This window comes from Sorghum bicolor, chromosome 4, assembly GCF_000003195.3.
Source record: "Sorghum bicolor cultivar BTx623 chromosome 4, Sorghum_bicolor_NCBIv3, whole genome shotgun sequence".
In the NCBI taxonomy this organism is placed as follows: Eukaryota; Viridiplantae; Streptophyta; class Magnoliopsida; order Poales; family Poaceae; genus Sorghum; species Sorghum bicolor.
Window position 1 is genome coordinate 20359322 of NC_012873.2, and position 13450 is coordinate 20372771.

General features: G+C 43.7%; 1 protein-coding gene and 1 long non-coding RNA gene across 2 annotated transcripts; one reads left to right on the forward strand and one right to left on the reverse strand.

The window, feature by feature from the left end:
• LOC8077770 (protein ACCELERATED CELL DEATH 6) lies at positions 1734–6988 on the forward strand. The gene is made up of 3 exons (XM_021459487.1): positions 1734–2460; positions 5465–6108; positions 6224–6988. The coding sequence occupies exons 1-3, from the start codon at positions 1734–1736 to the stop codon at positions 6986–6988; spliced, it is 2136 nt and encodes a 711-aa protein (XP_021315162.1).
• LOC110434554 lies at positions 2488–3399 on the reverse strand. Its single transcript, XR_002452066.1, has 2 exons — positions 2981–3399; positions 2488–2838 (listed from the first exon to the last, which is right to left on the reverse strand). It is a non-coding gene; the product is annotated as an uncharacterized LOC110434554 (long non-coding RNA).

Genomic DNA, 13450 nt, shown 5'->3' on the forward strand with positions numbered 1-13450 from the left:
TCTCGATATAGGTTAATCAATGCATGCAACTAATCATACCCTAAATCTTTAGTGTCAAGATTGTAGGTAGCAACGGGCGACTCGGGGGCACCTGCCATTGGCGCCAAACCCAGCCTCCCCCGGGCCTTCCCCGGCCGCCGCGCGTCGCCCACCGGCGTACGGCGGCGGTGCCCAAAAATAGCGGCCGCTCGCACCTCCCCACCACTCCTCCCCTCTCCACCCTCCATCCACTGCACGTGCGACTCCGATGGCGGCAGGCATCCGACTAGCCAGATTCGGGCCCCTTGGGGCCAGATCCGTCTCCTGGTGGCTCCAAGGCCCCCGCGCCCCTTCCTCTAGCCGGTGGCGTCACCCCAGCAACCGACGGTTACCTCCTCGTCACTGCTGTTGCCCAGTGGCTGGCCGGCCGGATCCGGCCCCCTCGTGGGTGGATCCGCCGTTTGAGGACCCTTCCTCAATGTTTGGTGCCGACCTAGCCGGTCGATGGGGGACAGCTGGTGACATGGCTTAGTCGACAGCTGCCGGTGTAGCTGGAGGCTGGCCAGGCTCATGGCAGGTGGCGCCCCCTCCTACTACGACCCAAACACCTCAGCGATGTTGTCTTCTGCGCACGGCGCGAGTGGGCCTGGGTCAAATGCCCGCTTGTGTGCGGCCTTGTGGTGGTGGCTAGGCTTGGTGCTCTAGGTGAAAGCCTAGCCCAACGGTGGTTGAGCGGACGAGATGATGTCTTGGCACCACGTACCCTCCTGGGGGCGTCGTTCTCTGAGCCATGGTCCTGTGCCACCATTGCCAGATTCTAGGCAAAAGCCCGTCTTAGAAACCTCTAAGGCCAGCGGCATTGGTGCCTTGGGTGTCACCTCTTTCTTGAAGGTGTTGCTCAAGAATCTCCCACAATCTATCGCTCCGTGTGGTCGTCGTGGTCGCTACGCTACACCTTTCTGTACTTTATGCTTCTCTTCACTTTGGTTTGTCTAGTTGGTGGTGGTGTAGCCATAGTTGTCGCTTAGGCCACCTCTCATGTAGATGTTTTGCTGCTGTGAGCGTATTGGCCCCATCCACGGACGCTTTGCCGCATCGATGGTCTTATTGTTTAGGTGGATGCTTCACCGCTGGTGTTGCTTAGGCCCCCTCTTGCTGCTGTGAGCGCGTTAGCCTCATCCGCGGACGCTTTGCCGCGTTGATAGTATTGTTGTTTAGGTGGATGCTTCGCCGGTGGTGTTGCTTAGGCCCCTTCGCATACAGATGCTTTGCTGCTGTGAGCGTGTTGGCCCCATCCGTGGACGCTTTGCCGCGTCCATGGTTTTCGTTGCTTGGGTGGATACTCTGCTGCCTGGAGTTTATATCGGTTGCTTTGCGCTGTTATCATCTGCGGCTTCACTTCATTATTGGCTACCATTGTGTTGAGTTCTTTTATGTTAGGTTTACTCTGTTGGGGTAGTGCGGTGGAGGATCCCCCACCCCTCGTGTTTCTTGCTTCCATTTGTGTTGTGGGTATTCGCTGGTGATACATGGATTATTTACGAATCCTATGAATTTTACCTGTTTGCCATTCTTTTAGCATCCTTTTACTTAATGAAATATGCGTGAAGTCGTGTTCTTGAAAAAAAAATTGTAGCCAGCTCACTAACCCTATCTATATATAATCCTTGTGTTCACTATCACATCAAAACCATCCACATCAAAACCATACTGTCCAAGTGGCTGTGTGCCTGTGTGAGTATATTACTTGATCGATGGAGCCAAGTAATAGCCCGGCACTCAACCATGAACGTGTCCAAGATCTCACCGTGGTCAGACGACCTGAGCTCCTCAGGGCAGCAAGCTCCGGTGACCTGCTGCTGCTAGAGCAATTTCTCAACAAACAAGACGGGGGTTCGGCTAGGCTGGCGGGTGCGTTGGCCCGCGACGTCGTCGACATTCACGTGGAGGAGGCCGCCGCCGCCGCGGCGCTGTCCATGCCCGCTGCCGCGACCGACGGGGCCTCCGCACTCCATGTGGTGGCGGCCAGTGGGGACGCCCAGGGGTACCTGGACCTGGCACGGCTCGTCTGCTGCAAGGCCCCCGAGCTGCTGCTCGCGTGCGACGGCAACGGAGACACGCCGCTGCACTGCGCCGTGCGCGCCGGGAACGCTGAGATGGCCTCCCTCTTGATCCAAGAGGCCAACGGCTGCGTCGAGAGGAAGACGATGCTGAGGATGACGAACAAGCGCGGGGAGACGGCCCTGCACGAGGCTGTCCGCTTTCGCCACGACACGGGTCTGCGCATGGTCAAGGCGTTGATGTCCCACGACAAGGAGCTGGCTCGCATGGTTGCCAGGGACGGCACTTCGCCGTTGTACCTGGCCGTGTCGCTGCATCATAGCGCTATTGCTTTTGAGCTACTTTCTCAGGACAAGGAGCTGTCCTATTCGGGTCCACTAGGACAGAATGCCTTACATCCTGCTGTCCTCCGCAGCAAAAGTAAAGTACTCGTCTTTGCTTCTTATATTCCTACAAATATATATGCTGTTTTCTACTGTTTTATCCGGAAAAAAGGACAATTCTACAATAGTGATATGCTAAAGAATGTTAGAATTGATATTTTTTTTATAGAAAATACTAATAGTTATCTATACCTACTAATAAATTGTGAAAATTTCAGTCTGCCCCCAAAATTTTCTGCCCGCCCGTCGGCAGTACCGCCATGTTTGTGTCGGTCATGGAATCCGCCCCTGGTACGTGGTGGAACAGAAAAAAATAGAAGTTTTTTTAAGATTCCCAATGCAAAATCTATATCTATATTTCGTCTGGAGTATTTTCGTCTGGCCTCCCTAGCTTCTTATATGGACCGGTGGAGATCTGGTAAAAAATTGCTTCCAAATCTAAGAATCAGAACGCAACAGAGATGGAAAAAAAGAAACTGGAGATCAGGTACAATATGTAGATCTCTTTCGTGTTCCATTAGGAATCAGAATAAAAAATAGAAATCGAATTAGATAACCTTTCGTGTTCCAAGCGTCAGTGTACGAGGATTCGAGGAAGAAGCGATGTCGCCGGCATAGTACGCCAGGAGGCAGCCGTCGCTCCAGACATCCGTGCGGCGAGTGTTGCTGGCGCAGCCCTCGGTGGCTGCCGTGACGGCGGCCCGGAGGCACGCGTGGCAGTCTGATGCGTCGTCGTCGCCGCCGCCAAAGCCGAAGCCGAGGCCGAGCGCGTGCGTGTGGTCGCGCCCAGGGTCCGGCTGGGAGCGCAGCGCAGCGAACCCCTCGGCCGCCGCGGGGACATGGCTGGGCGGCAGGCGCGAGGCGAGCTGACACTTTTGCCGCCGCTCGGTGACGGTGGTTGGTGGCTTTGGGGTCTTTTCGGCAGGCGTGGGAGGGAGGGGAAATGGAAGAGCGCAGCGTAGCGAGACGGTCAGGCAGAAAGCATATGCAGATGTGTTGGCTCAGCGCGTTCGTCCGTTGGATGGAATCGTGGCTTCCGCTGGCAGAGAGGAAAAAGGAATAAAAGTTTTTAGGGTTCCCAATATAAAATCTCCTTTATATATTACAACACATTGAGATTAAAGAAACTATAGAGGCCTAAATACAAAATATTTATCCTATTTATTTACTTTTCTTTTATTATTTCAATCGTCTGAAAATTGATAAATACATAAATTCATAGAAAAATCTAAAAATTACAAAATAAATTTTGTTCAGCTCTACATATGTAGATCCATGCAGTGAACAAAAAATATCACAAATTTTATTATTTTTTTTGTTGGAGATGTTTGCCTATGCTTTTTAGTGTAAAATTGATCGGCTGAAATTGATAAATACGTAGTAATTCATAGAAAAATCTAAAAATTACAAAATAAATTTTGTTCAGCTCCACATATGTAGATCCATGCAGTAAACAAAAAATATCACAAATTTTAGTATATTTTTTTATTGGAGATGCTTGCCTATGTTTTTAGTGTAAAATTGAAATTGTAGTTATCTTGCTCCAATTATTATGAAAATTTTATGGTAGTTTATTTAATGTGATGCTTGATTTGTGGTAAAAGTTTTAGCACCATTTCTGCATATCTCACTATTTTACTAAATTACCTAAATTTATGCTTGAGGATGCTTACACTACCTTTGCACAATGTGTTGTTATGTCATATGAACACTTCATTAGCGCATGTATACAAAGTTAGCAACAAACTTCTCATGTTTTAATATAATACTAAGGTATATTAAGAGGTAATATTAGAGTAAGATAAGGTTTGACTAATTTCTATTTTTATTATTAAATAAATATATCTCCAAGCTACATATTATTGTAAATATTAACTATCTATAATACCATAGATGTCATGGTTATCAATAAAATAGTGGACATTAAATTTTATAAAAAGGATAAATATAAATAGATATGTAACATTATGTCATCAGTTTCTATGACCATTTAATATTTTTCTCCCGTTGCAACGCACGGGCATATTTGCTAGTAATACTAAATATGTAACATTATATTCATCATAAAACATAATTTTGTATATAATGTACTTATAGAATAAATCTCCCTTGGTCCTAGAACAATAACCATATTTGATGAACAAGATAAAGTCATACAAATTATACTTTGACCCTTAATTTTTCTCATAATATGTCTTCATTTACTAAAGAGTAAAATCGAACCTATTGATCCAAATATTTTGATCAGAAACATATTGAACACAAATGTATTGATTCAATTTTTGTGTGCTGAGCTTCTACATAATTTGACTAGTTATTGGTCAGAACCAGTAAATTTTTTCCCTGTACAAAGTATGTTTTTCATTGCCGGACAAAGGGAGTAATCCATCAAATAATATTATTGTGTTATTTTTGTGGTAAACTGAAAATCAAATTAGTCATGGATTTTACCGGATTATTTCACTGGTGGTACCACGGAGTGATCTATTGTTATCAATCAGGTTCATATTATATACATGTCTTTTATTAGTAGAATGCTTAGATACATAAAACAGAGGCCATATGCATTTGTTTTGAACAAAGCATTTACATTCGTTTTAAAATTTCTTTAATGCAATATCTTAAATAATTATCTAGCTTATACATTTAAACTACTCTAAACTCTTAAATTTGCGCCTTCAATTCCAAGATAGCAATCGTTAATGGGATGGTTATATATATATATATATATATATATATATATATATATATATATATATATATATATATATATATATATATATATATCTTTCATGATTTATGAGTTTTCATATGTACGGTGCAAACTCACTACGTGGGGATTTAAAGCATCGTTTCATTGTTTTCCCATTTAGACTGGGTTAAATAAATTTAGTTTTGGATCTTATTTGTTGTTTCAAAATGTTTTGTATAGTAGGTAGATTACAATTTTGTGCTGTCTAGCTTTTATCTCTTTCAGTATCAACTAATTTATGTTTTTAATATGCAAAACGAATAACTGATTTAATTAATTATACATGCAGAGATGACACAAGAGCTGCTTAAAAGGAACAAGGATCTGACGAAACAACGGGACCTCTCTGGAAGCACACCGACGCATTTCGCAGCATCAGCTGATGATCCTTCCCTCGAATTTTTCCTCTACGTCTTCGTGGAGAGGACCCTCGAATTCTACTCGTTGGGCATCTACTTTGCGCCGGCGAATTGGCTAACCAGATTCTACAGTTTCCTGAACCTTCCCCTCTACCAGCTGGTGCAAGCCGATCCGTCGTCGGCGTTCCAGCGCGACAACGACGGGCTGTTTCCGGTTCACGTCGCTGCCTCGGCGGGCAACCTCGTCGCCGTCATCATCTTGCTCATCCTGTGCCCTGGCTGCAGCGGGCTGCGCGACTCTCTGGGAAGGACGTTCCTTCATGTCGCTGTGGAGAAGAGGAGCCACAACATCGTGAAGTTTGTGCGCATGAGGCCAGAGTTCGACTCCATCTTGAATATTCAGGACAGCCAGGGGAACACTGCTCTGCATCTTGCTATCCTTGAAGGACATCTGTGCATATTCCAGACTCTGATGATGAACCCTCATGTTCGCCTCAACTTGCCCAACCATGACGGGAAAACCCCCATGGATCTTGCCGAGAGCAGAGCTCCACCAGGATTCTATTTTGGCATGGTAAATATCTAGTTCGATGACTCTTAGTTAGCTTAGCTTGCTCTTTATTTTCCATCTCTTTAGTCAGATATAAGGGTGAATACTCTGTCATTTTTGTTTTTCTTTTGTATCGCAGCATGCACAGCGTAGGATTCTGGGTACGCTGACTTTTGTAAATGCTCAGAATGGGAACAGTCGCCGCGATCGGTTCAAAGAAAAGCTCGTCCCGAAGCTAGACAAGGCCGAAGAGTCAAAGAAGATAACGGAGTTTGCACAGATCGTCGGCATCTGCTCGGTGCTTGTCGCGACGGCGACATTCGCGGTAGTCTTCCAATTGCCCGGCGGACTGAGGACTGACGACAATGACAATAGCCCGCACGACAATGCGCCATCTCAATCTCCATCTCCAGCTCCAGGTCACCCCATCGGAACACCGATAATGGCCGGAAAATATGCTTTCGACGGTTTTATTCTCGCCAACACATTAGCTTTCAGCTGCTCCACTATAGCCACCTTCAGCCTCGTCTACTGCGGGATGGCCGCGGTCGACATAGATAAGCGGATCAAGCTGGTGTCTATCTCCATCGCATTGCTCAACGGCGCGGCGAGGAGCTTCTGCGCCGCGTTCGCGTTTGCGCTCTACCTGCTGCTTTCACCCGTGGAGCCGGCGACCGCCATCGCCACGGCCACGATGACGGCTCTTGTGTTGCTCGATGCAGTCCGCTTCTTGTGGCTGCTGTTCGTTGACACGGTGATCGTGCTGACGAGAGGGAGAGGCGCCGCGCCACTACTCAAGTTAACGACTGCATTCATAGCCAACATGGTCTATCTCTTCTGGCCCTACATCATAATCTTTAGCCTTCTTGGAGGTCACAACAACAGCGCGTTGCACTCCAGTTGACTCGTCACTTGGGTATGATGGTATGTGTGATTCATGATGGCACTGATTGATGAGGCTTGCATACTGTGCCAAGATTGCCCCCATATATTTTTCTTGACAAAAAAAAAATCTTGTGAGCTACTCCTACATTTCAAGTCTAAGTGTCTATTTGTATGTATAATTAAAGATAATAGTATATTTAAAGATATCTTTTGTTACTTTTGTGGTACCAGCACTCTCAAGTTGTGGTATGTTGGTTTCATGTAGGCACATACAATGCTGATATGTTCTTTGGCACAGTTTTGGATATTCTTATTAATAAAAAACCTTTTGTGATACATTTAAGCTATGCAAGTGGTTTTTGACCGTAGTAGCTATGCAAGTTGTGAGTGACCAATATACAAGACCCAGTTCTATATACTCAAAAGCCCGTCAACAGTTCTCGATTGAAGGAAGATAAACATCACATGAACATATTTATCACTAATAAAGTTCCACTTGTACTCTTAGCTTGTTCAATGCAGGAAAGAAGGAAATGAGCCCTGTGGGCTCCATAACCTAGGTCGGCCGACCATGGTTTGGGCCCACCAGGGGCTCCCCTCCATGTAGGGCTGGATATCGAGCCAGCTCGGCTGGTTAGTGGCTCGGCTCGTTATGGCTCGACTCGTTATAGCTCGTTATACTAACAAGCTAGAAGGCTGGCTCGCCTCGTTAGTGAGCTCGAGCAGCTCGTTTGGCTCGCGAGCCAAATCATAAAAATATAATATAAAGAGACTATAAATTTATAAAAGCAATTGAGCAACAAATACATCACATGCATACTTAAAATGAACTAAATAAAGTATTTATAGCTTTAATAATTCAATAAACAAACTAGAGTTTTGTCCAGCCAGCCCACTACGACCACGAGTGTGACTATATGATAGTCATACTCATACAGTTTAAGCATCATCCATTGATGGATAAAGTTAGGGATTCACGAATGTGCTAGGTCGAGCTACTAAGAAATATTTGGACATATAGCCGATCCAATTTTAGTTGCTAGCATAATAATTGACTGGCTTGTTATGGCTCACGAGCAGCTCACGAGCTGGCTTGTTATAAAACGAGCTAGCTCATTATAAAACGAGCTGGCTTATTATAAAATGAGTCGAGCTCGAGCCGAGCTATTAACGAGCGAGTCGAGCGAGCTAGCGAGTTACGAGTTTTTTGTCCAGCCTTACCTCCATGGCATGAGCCATGGCATATTCCATGGAGTTAATCCGAACCATTGGATCCAAGTGTGCCTGCCCTCAATGGTTCAAACACTTAGCACATGGATCCTTGGGCCCACATGGAAGCAAGCAAGTGTGCAACTAGACTCAACTTTGGACAACACTTCACATGACAAGTGGGGACACCACCAGGAGGCCAGTGGTGGGCTAGGGGCCCCAATGGTCGGTCGGCCGACCGACCAATTGGGTCATGCTGTTGACACTAGCTATCACCACTTAGATACTAGGTTGTCATCCCTAGCATGGCGCTAGAGTGTACAAAGGTATTTATAAATGTAAAGGCTCTCTAGAAAATAATCTATTCTATCCGCAAGCGCACAGATAAAACACCTCATTGTAGCATTTCACCAGGATAAGTATTCCAGGTATCGTTATTTATAATTTTGCTCAAGGGATCTAAAGAAAATGAAATTAAATCAAAGGGGCAAAATCTATCAAGGCATAGACTAGAGATAAACTTGCAAGAACATGATTACTAATGAGAAACTCGTCACACAGTCACTTACTTTAGCAGGGGGTAAACCATAAAGATAATGATAATTAAGTATAAGTTCATGGGTAGATAACACAGCGATTAGAAAATAGACTACTCCTCATATATGTAGGTGATGTCAGATTAGCTAGAGAATGGATTCTAAGTTATCTACTAACTACTAAGTCATAATCTACTCTAGTTATCTACAAGATCATATATAGCATAAAAGACTCTTCATTCATGTATAAGGAACATTGATAAAGTAAATCAGAGCATCGCATGACTTACTCCTCAATACCGGTTCTGCCTGTCCTTTCAACGGAGGGTGGACTATATAAGAATCAACGAAGCTGTCACTATCGCGAACTACCACACGACCCGGCCAATAGGATACATTTGCAGATAAATAACATCTAAGCACCACGCTCACATGTGATCTATCACCTAACTTCCTCGCGTCAAGAGCTAAGCGCTTTGCAAACTTATACATAAACTCATTATCAATTAGAACTATATCAAATATAGAACTAGAGCAAACTAAGAACATAATAATTAGAGACATAATGCAATTAGAACAATAGAATTAGAGAAAGATATGAATAATACCAATCTTTATTACCGAAGATCCGAATCCAGAGCGTAGTGCTCTACTTCTCTAATTGCTATCTAATCAAACCTCTAAATTTGAAGGATTAGGGAGTAGCTAATTCTAATTCTCTGTGGGAGAGAAGCTCTAAACCCTAACTTTGATGGCTACCTCTGAATAATGATTTCTCCTCTCCTCCAGGGGCCAGGGGGTCTGGTTTTATAGTCCCCTCAAGTGAACGTGAGCCATTGGATCAAACCGACATAGATTGTATGGTTTAGATTGATCCTTTAGGTCGGTGGAGCGTAGTCCCGAAGCAGAGTCCTGATTGGCCTCCTGACCTGGGCGGGCGCCCAAGGGGGGTGGGCGGCCGCCCTGCCCCCGAGCCCGATCGTGTTCTCGCTCGTTCCCGTGGCTTCTGGACTCTTCTAGATTGAGGAAAATTGCGCGGTACGTAATTATCTTGTTGTAAACATGACATGTGGGCCTTCTCTCCATATTTTCTGATAAACCCCTGCAGAAATAGATAAACACCAAAACTCGTGGAATTCTGTCAGATAAAACCCTAATTCTAGATGTTTGTTTCATATTGATCCTTTTTCATGTTTATTTGATTATTAATTTTAGTACTTAAGGACCGTCAACAAACTCCCCCAAGCTTACCCTTTGCTCGTCCCTGAGCAATTAGCTAAACTTAGACGAATCAAAAGTTGCTTCGATGTTTACTTTCCTCACAGGCACACATGCTTTTACATAAAAATTCTTCCAGATTAGAGTTTTTCATAAGTTTTCAAAATAAAACTCAGAGTTCCCAGCAATGATTCTCTCAAGTCTCTTTATATGTGGTATTTGTGGATCTTACCATGATATCACTTACCTATAGCTAATGGAATATTTAAGTGGAGCTCATAGGAGTGAAAAACAGCTCATACATATGTTGTCTAATCGAGCCATGGATCCAAAGGAACTCAACATATGATTAAATCAAGATGTGCATGTGTGGTGGAGTAAATGATAGTGATGATAAAAAAATGTATAAGTGATAATAAAACTTGGTTCTCATTGCTCCTCATATTGCTATCTCTCCTCTTCTTTGATCTTTGCTTTGGGAGAACATGGGCTATCTTTTTTCTACTTTTCTTCTGTCTCTCTTTTTTTTTGGTGGGTAGTAGATACCCCTAATTCTACTGTCAGACACTTGTCTATTTTTTCCGCTCAAGTGGGCATTTTTGTACCCCTAATTCTACTTCGGACACTTGTCCATTTTTACCTCTCGTCTCACTCTTTTTCTTTCTTTTTCGAGGTTCCGGGCACTTGCCACTTTTTATTTCCTCGCATATTTTTGCATAACCCATGCCTCTTCTGCATTGAATCTTTTTAGAGAGAGAGAATAACAATATTCGGGACAGTGAGTGATAATATTTTTAGAAATTTTAATGATTGGTAATGAATGCTATGGTAGATGTGTGCAAGTGAATATCTTAATTTAACCACATGAAAAGCTCCTAAGGGTCTACACAGCTCGATCAAACTCAATGTGAAGATGTTATAGCAAGTATGGCTGTGGTAGGTAGTTTGTTATGCTAGGAACTCATCATGTGACTTGTAAGTTTTCAAAATAAATCTCCAGAACCTAGTGTAGTAGGAACAAGATAAACAGTAGCTCAACTTTATATCATGCCTTTCTCTTACCTAGACTTTAGTTTTATGCTTCCGAAAAATAGTAAGTTTCAGTTTTAGTAATTCCTGGAAGAACTCTAATATAAAAGCTAGGTACTTGTAGGTAAGCAAGAGCAACTGTTCATCATTTCTATCATGTATCTTTTTGGTCTTTTATTTTTCTAGAGATTAAACTTAGCAAGAAAATAAAGCACACTTATCTACACACTCTTTTTATTTTGTTTTCATGTTTATAGAATGCAGTAACATTAAAGCAAGAAAATATTTATTTGGTTTTCTAAGTTTTTCCATTTTAAGATAAATTAAATACTAAGAAAAAATAAAGTAAATAAGAAGAGCAAATAAAAAACTTACTTGATAAATTAGGGAGGAACTCCCCCAAGCTGGATGTTGCCGTCGGTCTTACCCGATGTTCCAGAACCGCATCATGGTTGTGATGTTGTCGTTCATTGTTGTTGTATCTTGTCTCAGCTCTTGCACTGCAGCGGCATGGTCCTGGTTCCATTTTTGTTGCTCTTCCAGGAGTCTTCCATGTTCTGCTTGCGTGTTCTGGATGTCGAGGAGAGTGTTGTCGGTACGAGTGAAGAAAGCACCGGCCTCTTGATAGTAGTCATTCGTGAAAGCGTAAGAGGCGTCGGAGTATCGTCCTGCATCAAATTGGGGCGGAGGTCTGGATCCTGAAGCTCCATATGGATCAGTGGAGTACCTGCCCGTATGAAAAGGTGGGTTTGTCCACTGGTGATCTTGGCTCTCCGGCCAAGTCTCCTCTGTTGGCTCTTGTGGTTGCGCATATCGAGCCCATGGGTCTCGAAGGACTCGAGGGTTGTAATCGCAATAATGCAGGTGCGCTGCTTCTTCTGGTCCGGGATCAGCTCCATACCAGGTGCGTTCTTGGTGAGTGGTTATCCTTTCAGATGCCACTCGCTGTGGAGTTCTCTGGTTCACTGGTGTTGCTGCAATCTCAATCAAAAAGTTTTGCACAACGTAGAGGCCAAGGTTCGGGTTAGGTAACCGAATCTTGCCTTTATCATCATATAGCATATACATTACATTCCCCTCTTTCTTTAACATCCGAGCTTGTCTAAATGTGTCATAGCCATGATAAATTCTTAACTCATCTATGAAGTCCAACGATGAATTTTCTAGTAAGTGAAGATTAGAGGCTAGACGAGTGATAAGTGAAGTACATCCTACTGGTCCCTGAAGACTAGGTATACTAAGCCAATGTGAAACTAATAGTGTAACAGGTGAAGTGGGTACTTTATTAATAGCAGCATATAAAAGTTGTAAATCTCCTACTCTTACTTTCCTAATATCATCACAATAGAAAATATTGTACCCAAGCCATTTGTGGAACATCCTAAGAGTGGGGTGTTCCATGTCACTGGTTCGGGCTTGACTATAAAAATTATCTCTAGATATTTCTCTCCAAAACTGGTGTCTCTCAAAGTTGGGTAAATCGGAGTCAATGTTCAGGATGCATCTTGAAGAGAAACCAAGATGGTCGCTCAACTCTCTCCAAGATAACATAATTTCTTGTTTGAACATCCGAAAAACAATTCCCCCCTCATAGTATTGTAAAGTGCAAAGAAATTCGAGGGTGAGAAGACGAGAACCTAGCTCAGTTATATTCCAAAAATTTGTCCAACCCATCATTTGAAAAATCAAGTCAAATTCAGTGTCCATACCTGTTTCTTGTAGTAGGATTGGATCAATAGTAGGGGTGTGAATGAAATCTTTGTTCTTCAGTTGCTGATATACTTCTTTCTCTCTTCGGGTCTTCAGTCCAAGGTCTCCTATCTTGAGAAGGACCTTAACTTGCTGACCTGATGAAGATGACGGAGCTTGTGTGGGTGTCGGGTCGACGCTCATCTCTGATGGCTGTGAGGAGTGTCGGGCTGAACTCCTTGTACCAATGCTCTTGAGAGCCTTCCCTGCATTCTTCACCTTCTTAAACATCCTGCAAACAAAAGTTGGCAAAAACACAACTAGTGGAAAATGTGAGAGAAAATGTTAGTGGTCAGCTGTCCGGAATGTCAGTAGTCCAGGGGTTAATCGTTCAAGAAATTTCTATTTTGGTAAAGCCTCCCCCTAAACAACTTTTACTTCCGCTTGGACAGTGGAATCACTGCTTACTAGGTGATAAATACTCTCTCAAAAGATCTCCAACCTTCTCTTCCACTCTCCTCTTTCTCTCTACTCTCTTCTCTTCACTACAAGAGCTCCTTCTCGAGAAACTAAAACTTGTATGGTTTTCTGGAGTGCTTGTGTGGAGAGGATGGAGGTAGAAGGTGGCTATTTATAGGCTGAGCAGGGGACAGGGCGGGCGCCCTTGGTAGGTGGGCGGGTGCCCACTTGTGATGCCCATCCTGGGTGTGCCTCTTCCACTTGCTTCTTTGCTTAATCTTTAAGTAGAATAATGTTGTGTGGTGGTTGTTGGATGGTGGAAATATGTCTGGTGAGTGGAA